The 21,418-nt window shown below is 47.7% G+C and overlaps 3 protein-coding genes and 1 long non-coding RNA gene across 4 annotated transcripts; 1 reads left to right on the top strand and 3 right to left on the bottom strand.

Annotated features, from left to right (window-relative positions):
* Window positions 1-5,837: 5,837 nt before the first annotated feature.
* LOC4325313 (uncharacterized) lies at window positions 5,838-6,987 on the bottom strand. Its single transcript, XR_001546837.3, has 2 exons — window positions 6,578-6,987; window positions 5,838-6,284 (listed from the first exon to the last, which is right to left on the bottom strand). It is a non-coding gene; the product is annotated as an uncharacterized lncRNA (long non-coding RNA).
* Window positions 6,988-9,356: 2,369 nt separating this feature from the next.
* On the top strand, window positions 9,357-10,934 carry LOC107277626 (uncharacterized). Its single transcript, XM_066307999.1, has 2 exons — window positions 9,357-9,752; window positions 9,848-10,934. The coding sequence occupies exons 1-2, from the start codon at window positions 9,357-9,359 to the stop codon at window positions 10,739-10,741; spliced, it is 1,290 nt and encodes a 429-aa protein (XP_066164096.1). The 3' UTR covers window positions 10,742-10,934.
* A 1,511-nt stretch (window positions 10,935-12,445) lies between these two features.
* Window positions 12,446-15,162, bottom strand: LOC4325312 (GTP-binding nuclear protein Ran-1-like). The gene is made up of 8 exons (NM_001406237.1): window positions 15,047-15,162; window positions 14,867-14,936; window positions 14,302-14,358; window positions 14,096-14,213; window positions 13,428-13,517; window positions 13,173-13,352; window positions 13,010-13,087; window positions 12,446-12,919 (listed from the first exon to the last, which is right to left on the bottom strand). The coding sequence occupies exons 1-8, from the start codon at window positions 15,047-15,049 to the stop codon at window positions 12,850-12,852; spliced, it is 666 nt and encodes a 221-aa protein (NP_001393166.1). The 5' UTR covers window positions 15,050-15,162; the 3' UTR covers window positions 12,446-12,849.
* A 3,391-nt stretch (window positions 15,163-18,553) lies between these two features.
* LOC4325311 (BIIDXI-like protein At5g11420) lies at window positions 18,554-21,339 on the bottom strand. Its single transcript, XM_015766935.3, has 2 exons — window positions 21,148-21,339; window positions 18,554-19,965 (listed from the first exon to the last, which is right to left on the bottom strand). Exons 1-2 carry the CDS (start codon window positions 21,221-21,223, stop codon window positions 18,920-18,922), a joined length of 1,122 nt encoding a protein of 373 aa, XP_015622421.1. The 5' UTR covers window positions 21,224-21,339; the 3' UTR covers window positions 18,554-18,919.
* Window positions 21,340-21,418: the final 79 nt, after the last annotated feature.

Raw genomic sequence — 21,418 nt, 5'->3', positions numbered from 1 at the left:
CTACTCCCCGTTGAGGCGAGCCCAACTCCACCGCTCAACCACGAAGCCACCGCACGCCCCCTTCGTCAAGGGGTGGGCAAGGCGGGAGCCGGCCCACGGAGAGGACTACCCAAGCCTCGATCACTAGGGTAGTTCTTCCTTCACTCCGAAGGTGGTGAACTCCAAACCACTCACAACCAGCGCCGGCCCTCCTCCACAATCTTCTCGGAGAGGTCACTGGGCAACTTCTCCACAAGCCATCTAGGAGGCGGCAACCTCCAAGAGTAACAAGCAATGACCCGGCGTGGAGATGATCAATCAAGTGCCACACTAGCTCTACAAATGGAAGCAATGCACTTGACTCTTGGCTAATTAACCCTCTAACACACTAGATGGATGAACACAAAGCTCAAGTGGGTGTGAGAGAGGTGCAAGGGGTGTATGCAATTGAATTGGGTGCCAAGAGAGCCCCCTTGCTGATGGAGGGCGAAATCCCCCACCTCTGTGCTCTGCCGGTCTGACCGGAGGTATGTGGGCAGTCAGACCGTGCTACTCTGCAACGGCTAGAAAACTAGCCATTGTAACTCTGTCAGAGGGCCCCATAGGCCTGACCGGTCAGACCGACGTTGAGTGGCGGGTCAGACCGGCCTCGGCTCGGTCAGACCGCCATCAGCTCGGTCTGACCGAATACGGCTCCGTCGGCTCTGTATCGGCCACCCCGAGCAGCACCATCCCGGCCTCCAAGGGGCCGGTCTGATCGCGCATGTGCCGCCGGTCAGACCGGCCTTATGCGCCGGTCAGACCACCGTTTTGTGGCCAGTCAGACCGGCCGGGGCACGCCGGTCAGACCGCCACTATGTGGTTAGACAGCGGCCGGTCTGACCGCCCCTGGTCAGGCCGAACCCAGTGAAATACAAAGTGATTGTGTGTGTGAGATAAAATGTGAGCACAAGTCTAAATGCATAATGACCTAATGTGGCAATTAAAATCATCTCATTGCTAGGTCATTACCCCCTTGATAGTACGGCGAAACTAAAAAATAAACTAGCAAATTTGATCGCCCTTCACCTCGATCAATTTTAAAACTAAAGCACTAGTTTTACCGTTTTCTTTTTTTCGCTTCGCGCCATCAAATTTTAATCCATTGATAGTCATCCATGCGCATACATGACATGGTCCTAACTTAAAATATATCTCAATAGCAACAGTTAGTCCACAATTAGCGTTTGTCATTAATTACCAAAATTAACAACGGGGGCCTAGATGCTTCAATCTCCCCCTTTTTGGTAATTGATGACAAACACAACAAATATATATAAACAAAGAAGGAACATATGGACATATATTGCAAAGGAAATCAAAAGCTCCCCTAAACATGTGCATATCAATCATAGACAACAAATATGGAGCCAATGCAAATTTCAATTTCACATTTCAACAAGCACAAACACATAAGCAATATTTCAATGTGAACTTCAAGAAATATTCATCCATAAGCATAAGATGGTCACATATATCAATATCACATACACCATCCATCATCGCACAAGTTCACATCACTTAACCATTCAAATCACATAAGTCACAAATCATCCTAAAAGGGCTCACTAATAAACATAGGCTATTACAAGACCACGAAGGGTCCAAATGACACAGAGTCCAACAAAACGATAAAGAACACACAATATAGAGTAATAGCCCATACCCATACAAAATATAGCCCAAACCACCTTAACCTATTAGATATGAGGACACTAACCTCACTACTACTAGTCCCAACCGACAAGACATAAAGCACACCTAAGGACATTTTTCTTCCCCTTTTGGCATCAAGTACCAAAAAGGTCTTCATTCTTATGGAGGAGAAGGAGGACGAGCTGAAGACGATGATATACAAAAGCTTGGGTGCTCTCCAACATTTGTAGTCGAGAATCCAATGCACCCACTCTAGTGTGCAATCTTCCCACGAAAGCATTCAAGTCTCTAACATCGGTGCGCAAGCCACGAACATCCTCATGCAATGCTTCATGCCCGGTAGACAAGCGTTGAATGCTTTCACTTAGGGTATTAATAGCCCCAAGTACCGGGTAGAAGTATTCATTGGGTTGCATTCCAAAGTAAGCATACTATGGATGGAAGAAAGCATTTGGATCATACCCATGAGGAGGAGGAGGTGCTGAGCTTGAGCTAGCTCCCTAGGAGCACGGGGAGCTCCAAGATGAAGATAGGGCTTGTACTGCTTGTGCTTCTTCAAATTTTGCCAAGTAGCCCCAAGCTTGTCTTGAATCAACCTCATGATGTAAGGGGCATAATACATTCCCTGAGTGAATGTCCCTTTGGAGATAGCAATCTCTCGCATCATGAGAGACACAATGTCGAACTGACGACCCTGAATGATTGCATCGATGACGTGCCAAGCCACCCCCCTAATGTCATCATTGTTGCCAATGCGAGGGAGGATAATGGCTCTCACAATCATGTTAACCACACTGGGGATAGTCCTCAAGCCGGCAACCTTCCCATGTGTGTACCGTGCTCCATCTTCATAGAACTGAGAGAGATAGTCTATGGAGAATGAATTGTGAGTGTGCTCCTCATGCAAATCATCTCCAAAATCCAAGCGAATATTGAGGAGCCGCCGGAACTACCTCCGAGAGATAGAACACTAGAGGGTGTCAGACATCCACTTCATCTCACTATAGTCTCCAGCCACCCACACTGTAGCATAAAACTGTCGAATCAATTCTTCATTGTAGTCTTGCTTAAGGGTCACAATCCGGTCAATGCCAACAGTCTTGAAGAGATAATGCAAGCTCTCAAACTCTGGAGTCTCATTGATGTCTCTCCAAGAAATCCACTTATGCTCTGCAAATGCTTTCCCTGCATAAACCTGCTCATACACAGTCTTCTGGAAAGCGGTGTGAAAACGGGGATCCGGAGTGTCCCGAAGCCTCAAGAACTGATCATGATGCCTCAAGATGGTATACTGTACTGGATTCCTCATGTTCACCACAAACTGGATGAAGGGATCAAAGTGCATATCATCACTTTCTTCATCCTCATCCTCCCCACTACGACTGACATCATCTCCACTTGCCACCTCACTAGCCCCCTCAACATTTGCCTCAACCTCTTCATCATTGTGAGCGTAATCCTCTCCGCTCGATTCCTTAGGCTCACTCACGGGATCCGGAGTGGGCGCACGACGACCATGGCAAGTGCGGGGAGGCATCATTGTAAAAAGAGCAAAGGATGATAGGATATTAGCAATAATTCTAGAAACAATTTGGAGAGGTGAAAATTTGCCTATATCCAGTGGAGGGGTGGTTAGACCGCAGCCAGTAAGTCAGACCACCCATGGTGGCCGGTCAGACCGACGGCATCAGGCCGGTCAGACCACCCATGGTGGCCGGACAGACCGACGGCATCAGCCAAGTTAGACCGCCCACTGGTGGCCGGTCAGACCGACGGTTGCCGGCCGGTCAGACCGGCGGCTGACCCACGGTCAGAAGGCCTGTGGCTCCGGGCAAACCTCCTCCCATAAGTTCAAGCATCCAAAAATTTTCACATCTACACATTTGAGTCTAAAATTTGCTAGAACAATATAGCACAGGATTGGAACATGAACATCAAAGGGTTGAACCTATTTCATCAAGATTGGAACAACTACCCATAGCCCTAGGGTGAAATAGATCGATTTGAGTGAATGCACAAGAGGGAGAGTGATTTACCGGTTGGAGGAGATGAATCACACCAAGAAACTACCATCTATTGGTGCAAATGGAAGAACACCTCGTGCTTCACCTAGGGTTCCAAGCCATGGATCAAAAACTCAACAAAAACACAAACCAATCCATGGAATAGAGAGAGGAAGCGGAGGAGAATCACTTACGGTGTAACCGAAGAGAAATCCACGGTCAAACCGAGGGGATTTGGTGGAGGAAGGAGTTAGGGTTTGAGGGGAGGTGAGAGAGAGAGTTTTCGAGTTGGGGAAGGAAAAAACTGAATGGGAGGAGATGGAGTCGGGTAGGGGAAGAAGGGAGAAGAAAAAGGACAAGAAAAAGGACAAAAGCTGCCTAGGCCCACCTCGGCCGGTCAGACCGGCCCTATGTGGCCGGTCAGACCGCCGTACCTGGTCGGTCAGACCGCGCATATAGCGCCGGTCAGACCGCCAGGCCCCCTGCTGGCTGTGCACAGTCCTTGCACAAGCCGGCAACCCACACAATAAAATTCAATAAAAACTTGATTTTTGGAGCAATTTTTGAAATGTGTGAGTTTTTAAATATTGCTAACCACCCATAATATTTGAAGATTATGATGATTTGCAACAAAACTCACTCAAGTGCTAGGAGGTGACCTTTTATGGTCTATAGGGGTTTTTGGTCGAATTTGATTTTCAAACAACTTTTGAAATATTTGATTTTTGAAATAGGTTTGAATACCAAAAACATTACAAACTTTCTTCTCTACCAACTTTGTTTTGAAACATTTCTCAAATTCCTTCTCAATCTCATTTTGGCCAAAACTAAGAATCTAGTTTCTTCAAAAGAGAGCCAAAAGGGCATTTTCATTCAAAAATATCATTTTTCTTGCAATGTGAGGCTTGGAAAACATATAGGAAACCTTTTGAAACATTTTCCAAGTGATAGTTTTCAAATTACATTGATTTTGCAAAAGTTTTGGTGAAGGATATGCGTGCGGGAGGGGAGGAGGTCGCCGCCGCTTCGCTCCGCCCGTGGCCCTCCTCGCCGGCTGCCACGTGCTGGCTTGGAGAGAGGGGAGTCGGCGGCGGCGTTCCAACTCGAGGAGGGAGGCGTGGTCTGGACTAGACTGGAGGCCGCCGGATCCGCCCGAGAAGCAAGGGCGGGTGCGAGCGAGAGTAACGGTCAGTTTAACGGTCAGGGAGAGCGAGGTTATGCGTGACCAGGCCCGATGTCAACGAGGCCCATAGATCCATGTTAATTTATCATTCCAATTAACCCTTTTTCGTTTTTTTCCATTCTAGCCAGATCATGCAGGTGTAAGGCTGGAAAACATGGGCTGTGTTTAGGCTATGTTTAGTTAGATCCAAAGTTTGGATTTTGGTTGAAATTGAAGATGATGTGATTGAAAAGTTGTGTGTGTATGACAGGTTGATGTGATGGAAAAGGACTGAAGTTTGGATCCAAACTTTGGATCTAAACACAGCCTTAGTTCCACGTCAAAATTGAAACGATGTGACGGAAAAGTTGGAGGTTTGTGTGTGTAAGAAAGTTCGATGTGACGGAAAAGTTAGAAGTTTGAAGAAAACAGTTAGAATCTAAACAGGGCCATGGTTTTTCAACAGTGAAATCAGGATCTTTGTGGGCAATGGGGAAAACAAGCCACAAATAAATCCTAAAAAAGCAGAGTAGCAGAGGGTTTTACATAACCTGTATATATACTCAGAGGTTAAAAAATATTCAGAAATATAATTGTCGTTGACAAACACAGGATAGCATTAACGGTACTTATTCTTGATTAAATTCTCAAAGTTACCCAAAGTTGTCGTATTCGTGAATTTGGGATTTGTAGTATGTAACATATGAGTTTCTTCATTGCTACTTTAGGGTTACCGGCATGCAACATACTATTATGCCCTGAAAATTTCAGGTTATTCAGTTAGCCCTATAGTTATCATGCAAGAGTGAGAACATAGTTTTATCCAGTTAAGACTGAGTTATTACTATTGGCTGAATTCGTCAAGAAACATATGGATAGCTATACTTATTGGGTTTTCTCGTAGCATGTGCAGTAAACCAGAATATGAAAAACCTATAGAAAAGATCCAACAAGCAGTCTAGTGTGGAGGCCATAACGGCCAATCATAAACTTTCAACTGAAGCAACAACTTTCCTTATGAAAAGAATCAAATTAATGATATTTGACGTACTGATGGCCAATTTTTCGCCCTTTGCCATTTGCCTCTATTCCTCCCCAAGAAACAAGATGAGGGCATACCTCATTTCAATACTTGTATATAATACAACATCGAATTTATAGCTACAAATTTGATAGCTGCATAATACGTTGTGGAAAGGCTGTAACAAAATTTACGTCAGAAGGAGCAATCTGATATAAGCAACCAAAGCTCATTCATGGTTCCCCTCTCGTTGAAACCTTTCATGAAACCTTCCTGCTTTTAGTATTTAACTATTCTTTTTGAAAAGAAGTATTTAACGATTCTTCATTGTTCCCTGAACTTGTTGACCTCAAACAATAAGGGCTTCAGGTTGGATCCAGAAGTCTTTGAAGCATTCAAGCAACTGCTGTCAGGAATAATTGACCTGTATAAAGTTAACAGATCAGAATCACACAGCGTATAATTTAGAGGAAGGATTCAATGTGTACTGCATGTCTGCATGGTCAGGTGAGAGAACCACCTCTCGACATACCAATTTCCTGAAAATAACACTGTCTTGATCCATACTATATTACTATGTCGATCAGTTAAGGTGTTTGTGTCAATGTTGAATGTGACCAGCTGAACATGGACTGATATAGATGGAGAAACTAAATGAGATGGATGAAAAATGAATCTGATGAATGAATGAAAAACTAAAAGTGACAGTATGCTCACCGTAGGGAGAGGTGGTGGCGGTGTGAGCCGACCCCAGCTCTCCTTCCTGTTCATCGCGGCGCGAGCAGGGAAGCAGGGGCGGCTCCGGCGGGAGACAGCGGCGGGAAACGGCGGGCGACAACGTTCAAGAGGATCATTCTGCAGCGAGACGGGCAATATTCACGCAATTTGAGGTGCGGTTAGGGTTAGGGGGTGGAGGGGAGAGGCGGCGGCGCGATGGCGATGGGCGAAGCGGGCGACGAGGCGGAGGTTTGAGCCGGCGGTGAGGGCGAGGGTGCGGTGGAGACGGCGGTAGCGATGCGATTGTTCCGCGGCGGCGATGGGGAGCCGACGGGAGTTAGCGCGATGGAAAAGGAGTGGCCCCAAAAAATATCGAACTTGCCTGGACCGTGGGAGATTGGGACATGGGTGTGGGGGACGGCGTGCGCTAATCCAATCTATCTATTAATCCAAGTGCTAATCCAACTTACAATGTGAGACGTTAGATCGAGGGATCCAATGGTTAGGAAACTTCTGGGTACACTTTTCTGGGTGGATGTAGAAAAGAAACAACTGATGTTTTTTATATTAGTATAGACTACTAGCATTGGTGTGCTTGTTGAAGATCCGGTGGTTGAGCTAGTGGGTGAAGGCGTATAAGACAATGCTGATGTAGATCAACATGGCGGTGGGCACGAGCGTAAAGAGAGGCACGACGGCGCCCCACGCGGTGGCGTTGCCGGCGCCGCAGCCGATGTAGACGAGCTTGACCTACACAACACCGACGAGCGTCATCATCAGGAACCCGCACACAGAGCCCACCGCCAACGCAGAGCACCATCCGGTTCATCATCGTCGGGAGGAAGAAGATGACGGGGCAGCCTAGTTAGTGCACCACGTATACAAAAGTGGTAAAAAGTGGAGAAGTTCTCTCTACGAAAATATAAGAAGTTATTTAAATAATTAACAAATCTAATAGTGGCAAATAGTTAAATTCCCCGTAAACGGATAAAATGGGAGAGAGACCGTGAGAGCGAGAGGATAAGGATCTCAACCACCACATAGGTCCCGTAATGTACAACAGTACAATCTTTTTTGTTTCTTTTTTGAAAAAAAAAAATAGGAGCTTCAGACTGGAATTAATTACTGTCAAGTGCCACTGTGATCTAGAATGTGCTAATCAATGGGATTCAGTTCCGCTCAAAAATATTTTCTTTTATTAAGACTTTTTATTGTTGGCATCAAAATAGCCTAAACTTCTACTTTAATATTTATTTGAAATAAAGAATAATAATTGTGAAAAAAAATAGATTTTTTTCACGAGACATGTTATATTAGAGTCCGCACGCTATATATTGTCCACACATCACACGACCAGTCAAACTCTACACGTATACTGTATACACGTGTTGGTTCTTATACATGCATGCGAAATGGTTTACTCAACATAGATGACATTTTTATTATAGACTAAAGCTTAAATAGGAGGTCACATACAGGGATCAGATAAAAGTAGACGCTATTCACCGACAAAATGAATTACTTTTTCAAAAAATAAAACAAGCATGCTTTTCTTTTTTAAAGAAAAATACAATCATCAACAAAACGAATTGTGTTTGCATCAAGATTGTTTTCCTCGTCAATTTCTCATTTGTCGTAGGACACCTAACCTGATCACCTTTTTTTTCTATTCATCATACAATTTACTTCTGATTTTTTTTAGTGAAAGCGATTCTGCTATTTGAGTGCAGTGAGCTTGCTGTGATAGCTAGCGAAAAACATTTCTTCTACTATGGCTACTCTTTACGATATGAAAAAACTGTTTATTAATATCAATTAAAAAAATAACCATGCATTACAACCGACTCATAATAATACATGATAAAATTAAATACTATATATGGTTTCAAACTTTAGTCTATGATAAATAATTTTATTTTAAAGTGGTATTAATAGTTTTCTTATAATCATCCATGTAAATCGACCCGCGACCCGATCTTCGAGCTCCGTTACTACATGAGCCACAAGAGTCGAGAGCGAGGCGTGGCTGGTTGGCTGCTCTCCCCAACGTTACGCTTATCATATTGACCATACGGATGACATTTTTATTATAGACTGGAGAGGATTATCGAATGGACATGCTCTTAACCATTTTTAGCTCTAATTCCACCTACACTATGAATATTACAAAATATACAATGTATACTCCCAAGAAATTTGCGCTATCGTAGCCACCATGCTCATTGAAACAATTTTCTTCACCCATTACAATAACCATTACAATGCACGGGAATTTTGCTAGTTTGCACTATAAAATTTGTACATACGTATCCCTAAGTTTTTTTTGTGTGCATAACAAATTTTGGACCGGCCCAACACGCTGCTAGTTGGGCTTAGGGCCCAGAAAGAAAAGAAGGAAAAAAAAAGAAAAAACATGTGAGAGACGGGGGGTGGCCTCGGCTCGGATTCATGCTGTGCTGATGCCGCCGAATCCGCCTCGACCGATCGGTCGTCGTGCCCTGATCGAGTTCTAGTCCGTGAACTCGAACACGAATCTGTTTCCATCTACGCACTCGACGCGGGCGCGAATCCGACTCGCCGATGAACTCGACGGATCGAGCCGCGCCCGTCTCCTCGCCGATTCGTCGTTATATACTAGTCGGACGTCGTCGACTCGTCGTGAGATCGATTCTTCTCGTGTTCTTGCGTTGGTAAGGGACAAGGGCTTCTTCTTCTTCTTCTTGATCCCAACCAAGCCGGTGGTGGAGCGGCGGCGGCGGAGGAGGCGGAGGCGGCGGCCATGAGGATCAACCTGGGGAACAAGGTGGAGGCGTGGTGCGGGGACCCGTCGATGGGCGGGTGGCGCCTCGGCGTGGTGGTGTGGGGGAACGGCCACCAGTACAACATCCGGTGGGACGGCGGCGACGTCGTCTCCGGCCGCATACGGCGGGTCTCGGTGCGCCCGCCGCCGCCGCACCTCGAGATCCCCACCGACCTCGAGGCCGGCGACCTGGTGGAGGCGCTCGACGACCGCATGTGGAAGCTGGCCGAGCTCGTGCGCGCCGGCGACGGCGACGGCGAGGGCGAGTTCACCGTCAAGATCGTCGGCTCGCCCAGCGCCATCACGGTGCCCCCGAGCATGGTCCGCGTCCGCCAGGTGCTGACTGACGGCGACATCTGGGTCGCCACCTACAAGGTATCCATGGCCGCCGCCGCCACCCAACCCTCTTCTTCTCTTCTTGGAATCTTGCTTCCGTAGCCTGACACCTCGCCGCGCCTTCTTCCCTGCAGGGCGAGGAGATCCCGGGCGCCAGGGAGCCGACGGCGCGCCCCAACGCCGCCGCAAACCGCCGCGCCCCCGCCGCCGCCGCGAAGCACCGCCCCGCCGCCGATCAGTTCGCCCCGCCGCCGGCCCCCTCCCACCAATGGGCCAAGATCAAGAGGAGCCGCCACGCGACGGACCACGACGCCGCCGGCGAGGTCCGGAGGGTCGAGGCCAACTCGAAGCGGATCCGCGCCATGGAAGAAGAGGAGGGGGAGCTGCTCGTAGGATACGGCAACGTGGAGGTGGTGCGCGCGAACGAACCACCACCCACCGCCGTGTTCGTCAACAAGCAGCAGGAGATGAGCGACGAGGAGACCGACGACGACGCCAAGTCCGTCTCGTCGGCCGGCAGCGGCAGCAGCAGCAACAGCGAGAGCAGCAGCGACGGCAGCAGCAGCGAGAGCGACAACGGCGACCGCGCCGCGCCGAGGAGCCCACCGGGGGACGCCCAAGTGGCGGCGAACCAGCCGCCGCCGCCGCCATTGCAGCCGCAATGCCAACCACACATCAAAGAAGAGCGCGCCGACGACGACGACGTCAGGACGAAGTCGCGCGCCGCCACCGCAATGAAGCCGCGACCGGCCGTTGCGCCAATAATGCAGCGGCGCCTGGCCAACGAGCAACCTCCGCCGCCGCTGGCGGCGGCGGCGGCGGCGGTAGGCGAGCAAATCCACCGCCTGGAGGTGGACGCGTACGGCGCGCTGATGAGGGTGTTCCACGCCACCGGCGCGCTGACGTGGGAGAAGGAGGAGCTGCTGACGCAGCTCCGGCTGCAGCTCCACGTGTCCAGCGATGAGCACCTGCAGCTGATACGGGCCCTCAACGGTGGCAGGAGGCGGCTTCCAAAGCCTGAGAATTAACGCTGCTGCTTGCTTGTTTGAAGCTGCCATTATCAGCAGTTTCGCATTGCAGATTCTGTGTATAGATGTCTATATGAATTCTCTCCCATCTATTTTCTACATGCTGACAGGGAGTGGGGATGTCCCCGAACATCATGTAAATAGTGTTGGGTTCATTTGTGATTAACTCTGAAAAGTTTTGAGAATAGTGATGATAATATATACTAGATCCGATTTTTAATATAAGACTCGAAGGTTTTTCACGTAACGTTTGATTGTTCGTCTTATTAAAAATATAGTACAAATATGTAGAAATATAAGTTAAATATGTAGAAATATAAGTTAAAGTTATAGTTCTTTTATTGATAAAACAAACCGCAACAAAACCGATAACATTTATATAATTTTTTAATAAGACGAATGGTTAAACGTCGCACCAAAAATCAATAGCGTCGTACATTTAAAAAAACAAAGGGGGTACGATAGTGTTTTACGCTTTAGTACATTTACATGAAAATGCCCAATCAAATCTTGCAAATTCTTGACCGTTGGATCAACCATCTAAACCTAGATTTCATCTCCACCTTGCTATGTAAAGAGCCAACCCTAGCCACCGCCCAGATTTCATCTCCACCTTGCTATGTAAAGAGCCAACCCTAGCCACCGCCCTGCTGATGGGCACATCCACCGCCATCCCTTTTCCTATTATCCTTCCTTCAACGATCTCTACCGCCAGCCCATTCCGTATTATCCTTCCAGCAGCAGCTTTTCCGCGTGCCACTATCACTTCTCATGCCCATTCACTACCATCTTTCCATTCTCCAACGATTCCCATACCCGGATTCGTCACCACCACCTGTTGCCACCTAACCACTCGTCAGACGAGGTCCCTCTCACCCTGCCATCCTTCTCTGTCTACTATCCCCACAACACCTTCGCTCAGGTGCTCACCTCTACGCTCTTTTCCATTCTCCAACGATTCCCATACCTGGATTCGTCACCACCACATGTTGCCACCTAACCACTCGTTAGACGAGGTGCCTCTCACCCCGCCATCCTTCTCTGTCTACTATCCCCACAACACCTTCGCTCAGGTGCTCACCTCTAGGCTCTTTTCCATTCTCCAACGATTCCTATACCTGGATTCGTCACCACCACCTGTTGCCACCTAACCACTCGTCAGACGAGGTGCCTCTCACCCCACCATCCTTCTCTGTCTACTATCCCCACAATACCTTTGCTCAGGTGCTCACCTCTAAGCTCCTCATCCCCGAACACTATCTTACCCTCTTACTCCCCCCATCCCCACCCCGAACACTTAACTTATTGGGATAGCATTATCGAAGATATCAAGGTTATTGGGTTTGGAGGAGAAGCTCGCTGAAGCCCGTATCGCACTTCATTGCATAAACGTTTTGAGACTTAATTAAGGGGGGTTATCATGTTTTTTTTCTCTCTTATCGTGTTCACTTCATCACTTGTAGAGGATGGCAGTGGCCCGTCGAGCAGCTTTGAAAGCCCAAAAGGTTTTGCCAAGTTGGGCTCCCGTCCAGAGTCCACACACCTCTCACTCGATATCGATCATCTCCCGCCTATATTGCAAGGGAATCCCCCAAACTCATCAAACACGTGCGGTTGTAAAGAAATCCCAAATTAGTTTCTCATCAGGTTAACTCCTTCGAACAGAATTAGTAGTAGCAGACTAGCAGTAATCGTGCCGTCTATCCACGTAGAATTTGATTATACTTCAGAGATTAAGCGCGATCCATACAGCATAAATAAGCGACGCCCGAATTTACAGGATAAAATATTTGCTTCGAAGGCAAAGGAAGATAAATATTTGCTCAAAACTAACGCATCACGCAGACCTTCCTCCAAATATCGAGAGCGGATCATACACATTGATCATACGACAGCTATAAGCGCAAATATGTTAACCCGAAGTAACCTTATAGCATCAATCAACGATAACCAAAACTTGTCTGAACTGGTCAAATATCCGACAAAACTCCCATATTTAACCTTGGACACCACGAAAATTTCTCCGAGGCAAAAAAGATCTCTTAGGATATAACTGTGCTTAAAAACAGGGCTCCTCGCAAGACGATGTAAAGTAGCACATTGCAAATCTACTCGATCAGGTCATCGTCATCATCTGGCAGTGGTTGGGCTGCAGCCGCTGCCAGTTCAGCCTCGTGCCTGCACATTACAGAGCAATCAGAAATCGTTCAACAATTTGAAGGCATAAATTAAACACCCCTGGTAGAGCAATTTCGTAAGAACACTCACTGTTGCTGGGCTGCTAGATCAATTGTGACATCTGGAGGAGCAAGAGCAGGTGTTTCCACAAAGTGGAGGTTACCATCGCTGACAAAGACAGAGAACAGAGTTGGTTTAATCCAGTAATTGGGTTGCTGAATAATTAAAGATTGATGATAACTGAGGTCGTTACCCAGCAAGTTTCCTGGCAAGGTACAGGAATGGCTTCTCAAAGTTGTAGTTGCTCTTAGCTGACACCTCATAGTACTGCAAGTTCTTCTTCCTATGGAAGGTAACCTGCTTTGCTTTAACCTGCCTGTTCTTCACATCAACCTTGTTACCACAGAGCACAATTGGGATGTTTTCACAGACCCTGTAATTAATCAAGACCTATTAGTTTCAACCATCAGTTTGTGGTAAATGTATTTGCTCAGTTCCACTGATATACCTGCATAAATCACGGTGCCAAGTTGGGACATTCTTGTACGTCAGCCGAGAAGTAACATCGAACATTATGATAGCACACTGCCCATGGATACTACAATGCGGAATACATGATTACAGTTAGTACAAAATAAATAGAATTTCAGAGCTTTGTTACACACAGCATACAGTAACTTTACCCATGAGTGCAATCAAACAGCAGAATGCCACAAGATAAGAAGTCTTCTCACAAATTTAGTAGTACTAAAGTTGTATAAAATGCATGGCATATGATGCTCAAATCCAGCATTCATGCATATTATGAGTCAAAGCTAAACTGAATTCTCTCCATAAGCATATATCAGCATCGTGTGCATCACAAATTGTTATAGAACACAAGAACTAAACAAAGAACTATATATATCTTTCTAATTCACCCACTAAGGCACTATCAACAAAATCCAGGATTCACATAAAGTGTCATGAGAATACAATAGTTAAATACAGGATTGGAAAGGATCAACTAAAATCACAGAAATAGTCTCACACAATAGTAAAATTCTAACAGTGCTTATATTCCTCATACAAATTACAATGTACTAGGCTAGGCATAGCAAAGAATGACAAAATGGCTGAAGATCCTAAATAACTAATGAGACAAACTTCAAATTCAATCGATGTAATAATACTTACTAGTAACCATCCCTGAGTCCACCAAATTTCTCCTGACCAGCTGTATCCCAGCAGTAGAAGCGGATCTTGCCGCAGTTAGTGAAGAAATCCAAGGGGTGGACCTCCACACCGATAGTAGCTGCAGCAACCACAGTCAAATTAACACGAAAAACACAATGATCCACCATAAGAATACATGATAATGCAAAATAGGAGCAGATACTCACGCTCATACTTCTTCTCGAACTCGCCAGTCAAATGCCTCTTCACAAAGGTGGTTTTGCCTGCAAATCAAAAAGATTGCCTGGTTTCAGAACAGACAGAAATTTTCGAGCCTGGCAATTTCGAGCACAGGAAACAAGAAATTTTTAATCCTATAAATTTTCGAAAATAAAAACCAGAGAGTTCACATTCATCCGTGACAAATCAAATCTAACACAGTCCTCCCTTCCCCACCATCCCCTTCCCGAGTCCCAATGCTATGTACTCGAAGAGGAGCGAGTCTGCCAGATTAATCGGTGCCAGATCAAAACTATAATAACACAGCCTTATTTCTCTATCTCTAACTATAATAACGATCTTAATTTATTTACAAATCAAAACAACCACTACAACGATCTTAATTTACAAATCAAAACAACCGTGGCTGTATCTCTCCGTTCAATCTATCTAGGGTTCAGCGAACCATTATCAAGGTCGCATCAACCAAGCATCACCACACCTATACCGCAACCTAGAACCAAACAGATCGAAAAAAATCGTAAGAGAGGGGAGGGCGATCGCGAGGCTAACCCGTGCCGCCGTCGCCGACGATGACGAGCTTGAAGCTGGGGTAGTCCACCGTCTGCTGATTCGGGAGCGCCTAAAAAAAAGTAAAAAAAAAACAAACGCAACGACGGTGAGGGTGAGATTGGGGGGAGATCGAAGGATTGATAGGGCGAGAGAGGCCATGGAGGGGAGCGGGGCGATCACCATTGGCGGCGGCTTCCGTGCGCTCGAGATTGGGGGGAGGCACGCGGAGGTGTGGGGGATTAGTTTCGATTCGAAGGTGGCGAAGGCGAGAGACGAGGAGAGGGGGGGTTGGTGGGATTTATGGGGGAGGGGAAGGCGGCGGCGAACCCTAGCGGGGCTAGTAGCTTCTCGACGTTTGGACTGTTCCAACGTCAAAGGGCTTTTTTTTTTCTTTTTTTTCCCTTTTTTTCTTTGGAGGCCTTTTTCTCCTTTTTTTTAATTCCGTTTTTCCTTTTGTTGCCTTTTAATAATCTGAGTACATTACTTTTGTTGCCTTTTAATTATGACTGCACTTAAAATGAGACAAAGAGAGTATAGTTTTTTTTGGTGATACGAAATACCTAAGAGATTATATCGGGCTAAACTAATATGCATGCTTGTTATTTCCCTAGTCGCCTGACTTTAGGCGATCTTTCTAATCTTTCTATGGGAGAAGTTACCATCACTTATATAATATGTTATTTTAAACTTCTTGCTATCAAATAAAGTACATAAGTTCTTAAAAAAGATAAACAAACTAATGTACATCCACTAATAATAAGGTAACTAAGGAAATTTCCATGGATGATGGTTTGATGTGGGTGAATATCATGTTGCTCATTAATCCCCTGATGAGGCACGTGTGTCCTCTGCAAGATGCGAGGATCCTCTAAGGGACATGGGCCTAGCCTATGTGGAGCGACAACATAGATGGGGTGTGAGGATCTCGTCATGTTGTTGCACTATGAATGATCTAAGTATGCGCGAATAAAAATCTATGAGAAAAGGTAAACAGAGATAGTAGGATAAAGAAAAGAGAGAATCCACTCACTACCACTGAGTTCAGCATAGTTCAACAATATGCCACTGATTTTATCAACATTCATAATATACCATTGCCTTTCACTTAACCTCTACACTTTATCATCGCCGTCCACAGTCTGTCAGTTATACGCCGTTTGTACTGTTATTTTTTTCCCGTAATGACCGAAATACCCTTTGAGCCATCTAACCCTAGCACTGACCAGGCCGCCCCAATCAACCATTCTCGAGCGCCGCCATCTTCCCAGCGACGCCGCGGCTTTTCTCCGCCCGCCGCCATGCCGCATCAGCGCCCACCGCGACGCCCCATCCGCTGGCTGCCCCCACCGACCCCTCGCCGCTATGGCCAGCCCTAATCCTACGGGACAGCCGCCTCCCTCCCCATCGTCGGCGCGGCCGCCGTCCCCAGCGTCGCCCCGACCACCGTCCGCATCGTCGGCGCGGCCACCGTCCCCAGCGTCACCCCGACCGCCGTCCCCATCGTCGGCGCGGTCGTCGTCGCCAGTGTCGCCTTGACAGCCTTCCTCAGCGCCGCCCCTGCCGTCCTCAGCGCCGCCCCCACTGTCATCCCCAGCATCGCCCCGACCACTGTCCCCAGCGGCGCCCCCAGCACCATTCCCAGCAGCGCCTCGACTTCCGTCCTCAGCGTCGCCCCCACCATCATCCCCAGCGTCGCCACAACCCACTGTCCCCAGCGACGCCCCCAGCACCGTTCCCAGCAGTGCCGCCCCCTGCTGAAGAGCCGTCGTCGCAGATGGGAGAAGACGCCCCTTGTGGAGAGCAGCCGTTGGTGCTGCCGTCGTCATCAGCGCCGCCGTCGCAACTCGCAACTAAGGGACGGCTTCCCTTCTGAAGAGCTGGTGTTGCCGTCGTCGTCATCGAAAGAGGTCGTGCCGATTGCTGTGCCACTTAACTTGTTTATTTAGCCATGTGTTGGTTTCTGTCCTGGAACATGTTGTGGTCGAACTTGGTTATGCCAAACTTGGACATTGGATTTTATGCACTGTTCTGTCAAATTGTGCTATGCACCTTCCATGGATGATTTTCCTTCCAAACCCCTCACTGATACACTACTTTGTCCTATGATGTGAGATCTCATATGATTTAGTTGCACAATTTTTATATTGCACACGTGCTGTACATAATTCATACTTAAAATATGTTGAGCTATCCCTATTTTTTACATGTTTATTCATGTTGTAGATTATTCTTTGTATAGTTATTATCACTCTCAGTGCCCTACATGGCATAGTCTCAGTGCTAATGGTTTTCACGTTCCTAAGGGCATACTTGTCTTTTCCTCGTTGCAAACTAACAGTGTGTGACGGTGATGGTAAAGTGTAGAGGTTAAGTGAAAGGCGATGGTATATTATGGATGTCGACAAAGTCAGTGGCATATTGTTGAACTATGCCGAACTCAGTGGTAATGAGTGGATTCTCTCTAAAGAAAATCATAGTTCTTTCTCTTTTTTACGGAAAAGGAAACCAATTGTCTCAAAAGTAAAAAAAAAAAATCTTAGGACCAAATCAATTGTGATAAATTTAGCAAACTGGTACTCCATAATACAATCCAAAGTTTCTTAGGCCCTGTTTGTTTCAACTTATGATTATTATAATCTAGATTATTAAGCCAGATTACTATAAGCTGGATTATAATAAGCTGGCATAGAATAAGCTGTGAGTTGTTTATTTGTCTGGATTATTGAAGGCATGGATTATTGGGTTTGAATGGCTAAAGTCTATAATGCCCTCAGCTATCTGTTCGGTTGATGGCATAGGTGGGTAATTTTTCTCAAGTATGTAGGGGTAGTGGGTCTTTAGCCACTTAATAATCTGAAAAAAGCTCCTCTAGAGTAGCTTATCAGATTATAATAATCTGACTTATAGATTATAATAATCTACTTGTTTGTCTCAGCTTACTCCTAATAAACTAGATTATAATAATCCTAAGCTGAATCAAACAGGGACTTAGCCTACTTCTGTTATTCATGTATCTATTACTACAAACAACAAATAGGGGACGGCCCTATAGGTGTCGGGAACTCTAGACCCAACACCTATAAGCCTTCCCCGAACTCCTAACACCACATGTGGGTTTAAAATTAAAAACCAATACATGTAGCTCTTTATAGGTGCCGGTTTATTAAAAAAAATCTATGACAAAACGGTGTAGTAAATATTTGTACCTGCTTTTACGATAAACCGGTACATATAAGAAGAGATAGAAAAATCGACACCACTTATGATGGAGCCAAGCAGAGCCGAACCAAACCGAGCAAGCCAAGCTTGACCACAGTGCAACATGGATGGAGCTTGCGCAAAGTCTGAACTCAAGCCACTCGGCGCCAGTGGCGTGTGTCCCCTCTTGTTTCCAGTTACCCGGGTTTTGGGTGGGGATGAAATAGATGTATAGTGAAGGTGGTCCAAGATGCAAACAAAGAAAATGTTATCTGGTCCGAAGTAAAAGTATAGCTAAACAAGCGATCCAAATTAAAACTTTTCTAATAAGAAAATGTGGCTAAATATAAAACTTACTCTTACTTTCATACATCATTTACACATGTTTAAGTTCGTTTCCGATTGATTTTCGAGCATAGCTCAAATGTATGACTCAACTTTCAAAAAGGATCTGGCTTTTTAGAACAGAATTAAAAATACACAATTGACTTATAAAAAAGTGAGCACTAGTAATGCTTCCCATTCATAATGTCTGATGGTGCGTTTAGGTTGGCACCTCCGGTTAAGTTGATCAACCAAACCCCTTGTGACAGACCTTGCACCACGTATCACCTCTCCTCTTCACAACAAAACACCAAACGAGCGCAGCTCCAAAGTATAACCATGCAACGCGCGCACACGCGTACATATACCAGAGTACACACCAAAACCAAAAAAACGAGCCTAGCAATACTACCCATTTTAGCACCCAACTTTGGTCGTGCCAACTGCCCCCAAGTTTAACCGCGCCTTGTATTCATATATTCATAGAATGGAGGGAATGCGACGGCGTTCGATGCCACGCGGCCGTTCGTCTTACAGGAGCAGCCGCCGGCCGGCCGTCTTCTTGCGGAGGCCGACGAGGGAGGCGTCGTCGATGACCGGCCCGCAGAGCGAGCCGTCGGTCATGGTGTGGTAGAACGTGCTCTGGAACACGACGCGGGTGCGGTTGGCGATGGCGGCGAACTCGAGGACGGCGCGCTTGTACCCGCCGGTGCCCTTGGACTCGTACGGCACCTTGATGGAGGCCCTCGCCGCGTACGCCTCGGCGACCATGGAGCCCGCGCACCCGTCGCGCGCGTCGCCCACGGCGAACGACAGGCGGTACGTCCACCCGGGCACGGTGCGCACCTCCTGCACCAGCGCCGACTCCTTGCCCCCCACCAGCTCCACGGCGCGGGCGCCCTGCGGCACGGCGAAGTGCGCGGCGTCGACGTACTTGACGGCCTTGGACGACATGATCATCCACGCCGGGAGCGGCGAGTGGTCGTCCTCGATGTTGGGCGGGACGAGCACCCCCCACGACGCGTTGGGGAGGAAGTAGGGGCCCTCCTCGAACCCGCCGTTCTTGAGCATGTTCCCCTTGGCCAGCGTCGGCGGGTACAGCGCCCTGATGGCGACGCCGTCGATGAGCGGGCCGCACGCCGGGTCCTCCTCCACGCCCGGGTTGTGGATGACGAGCGCCACCTCGTCCATCTTCGCCTTGAACGCCCACGCGTACGAGTCCCACCCGTTGCTGCCGTAGATGGTCTGCATGGGGAGCACCCCCCACTCGGGGCTCACCGACACGTTGAGCTGCTCCGCCTGGGCGCAGGTGCGCGCCGCGCTAAACGTGACGGCGTAGTAGGCGCCCCTGGTCACGGCGAGCCGCTGCCGGATGGACGCCTCGTTGCCGAGGCGCACGGCGTGCGCGCCCTGCGGCACCACCAGCAGCATGTCCCCCTGCTTGTGCCCGGACTCGATGTACTCCACGAACCCGGACGTCTCCCACCGCGGGATGGCGTTCGCGCCGCGCACCACCGTGCCGTTCACCAGGTCCGACTTGGGTGGGCCCTCCTCGAAGTTGCCGTTCGGCAACAGCCCTGCACAACACACGTCGTTAATTTTTTTAGTCACCATTAATTTAATCAGATTAATCCACTAAATCAGATATTCAAATCGGCCGCTGCACTGCGAGCCTGCAACTGAAGAAAGTTGTTGGAGGTGATGCTGCGGTTAGCAGAGATCGATTCAGAGCATCAGATCAGGCACGCAGGCTGTCTGTCTGATCTCGTGTTCTGTTAATTAATGGAACTGCGACCGGTATACTGCTAAGCTGACAGGGTCCATGTTAGTGTAACATGCATGTTCTGGGCTCCGGCAGCTAGTAGGGCTGTATGACCGTGTCAGTTCCTCTGGCTCGGCCAGGGCCCAGGTGCATTCACTACCATCCCATCTACCACATGCAACGCAACCAGGGCCGCGGCCGGCAAAACAAACGAGAAACCAAATCAAGAGAGCGCACAAAAGCACTCTCGCATCAAACGTTGCCTAATGCTGGCAGACGATGATACTCCAGATCTGATTATTGCATACTACTAGTCCAGAACACTGGACCAGAGAACATATCTGATTATGCATCTAACACGTTCACGACTAGTACTAAAAAGCAAGAATAGTTTCTTGCAAATGGGCTGCAGCTGCATATGCTTTAATGCTTGTATAGTTGTACTACTACTACTTTTGCTCGGTCGGCATCTGGTGCTGCACACCACGACACCTTAATAGGAGATTAACTATACGTGTACTTCAGTTTACTTTGCCAGCCATGCAACATGTAGATTGTGATTATGCATGCATGCCCCAATGCGATTTGGCCGTGTGGGGTTAACCAAACTACAGTATACCCTGTATATGGTACTCCAATGATCAACGCATGATCGAGTTCGTGGCTTCATGCTATGACAGCGACCGGGGGAAACATTTCGTCAGTATATGGATAATGGAGGGACCCGGGTGATCTATCCTACTATTCACTCCATGACTCCAAGATCGTAAATCATCACGGGGCAGGCAGCTTAGCTTGATTACGAGCTTTTAGACACTAATGGCACATGCCGCATTGCCGCTGATAGATAGGATCGATCAGAACAGCAAAACAGCTTATACAGAAACCGCAGTAACTTCCTAACAGTATGCTACATAAATGGATGCTTGAAGTGAAATTAGAGCTGAGCCTGCGCAGTGATTATCGAGCAGAGTTAGCGAGCAAGCTAGGCACTCACCGTCGGTGACGACGGCGGCGGCGGCGCGCGCCGCCGCGCAGGCGAGGAGCAGAACGAGCACCGTGACGCGACGCATTGCGCTCGTCTTACTTCCTTCTCTTCTCTCAACGGTGAACGCGTTGCTCTCTCCTCTCCTCTCCTCCCCTCCCCTGCTTCAGTTCAGCTCGAGGCTGCTGTGCCGCTTGGGATGATGAGGCCGAGCAGGGCAGAGCAGCAACTTATAGACCAAGCTGCCGGCGAAACGGGCCTAGGGTTGGTCGATTACTACCAC

Source organism: Oryza sativa, chromosome 1 (assembly GCF_034140825.1).
Source record: "Oryza sativa Japonica Group chromosome 1, ASM3414082v1".
Lineage (NCBI taxonomy): Eukaryota > Viridiplantae > Streptophyta > Magnoliopsida > Poales > Poaceae > Oryza > Oryza sativa.
Note: the sequence above shows the minus strand (reverse complement) of the source record. Positions and strands in the feature narration are given on the sequence as shown.

What these genes read in the sequence shown, in the direction of transcription:
- LOC107277626 (XM_066307999.1), top strand. Translation starts at nt 9,357, where the DNA reads ATGAGGATCAACCTGGGGAACAAGGTGGAGGCGTGGTGCGGGGACCCG. An exon ending in TCTGGGTCGCCACCTACAAG is followed by an intron (nt 9,753 to 9,847) that starts GTATCCATGGCC and finishes TCTTCCCTGCAG; the next exon opens with GGCGAGGAGATCCCGGGCGC.
- LOC4325312 (NM_001406237.1), bottom strand. An exon ending in CGTCGGCGACGGCGGCACGG is followed by an intron (nt 14,359 to 14,866) that starts GTTAGCCTCGCG and finishes TTTGATTTGCAG; the next exon opens with GCAAAACCACCTTTGTGAAG. An exon ending in CTTGCCAGGAAACTTGCTGG is followed by an intron (nt 13,088 to 13,172) that starts GTAACGACCTCA and finishes TGTCTTTGTCAG; the next exon opens with CGATGGTAACCTCCACTTTG.
- LOC4325311 (XM_015766935.3), bottom strand. Translation starts at nt 21,223, where the DNA reads ATGCGTCGCGTCACGGTGCTCGTTCTGCTCCTCGCCTGCGCGGCGGCG. An exon ending in CGCCGCCGTCGTCACCGACG is followed by an intron (nt 19,966 to 21,147) that starts GTGAGTGCCTAG and finishes TGTGTTGTGCAG; the next exon opens with GGCTGTTGCCGAACGGCAAC.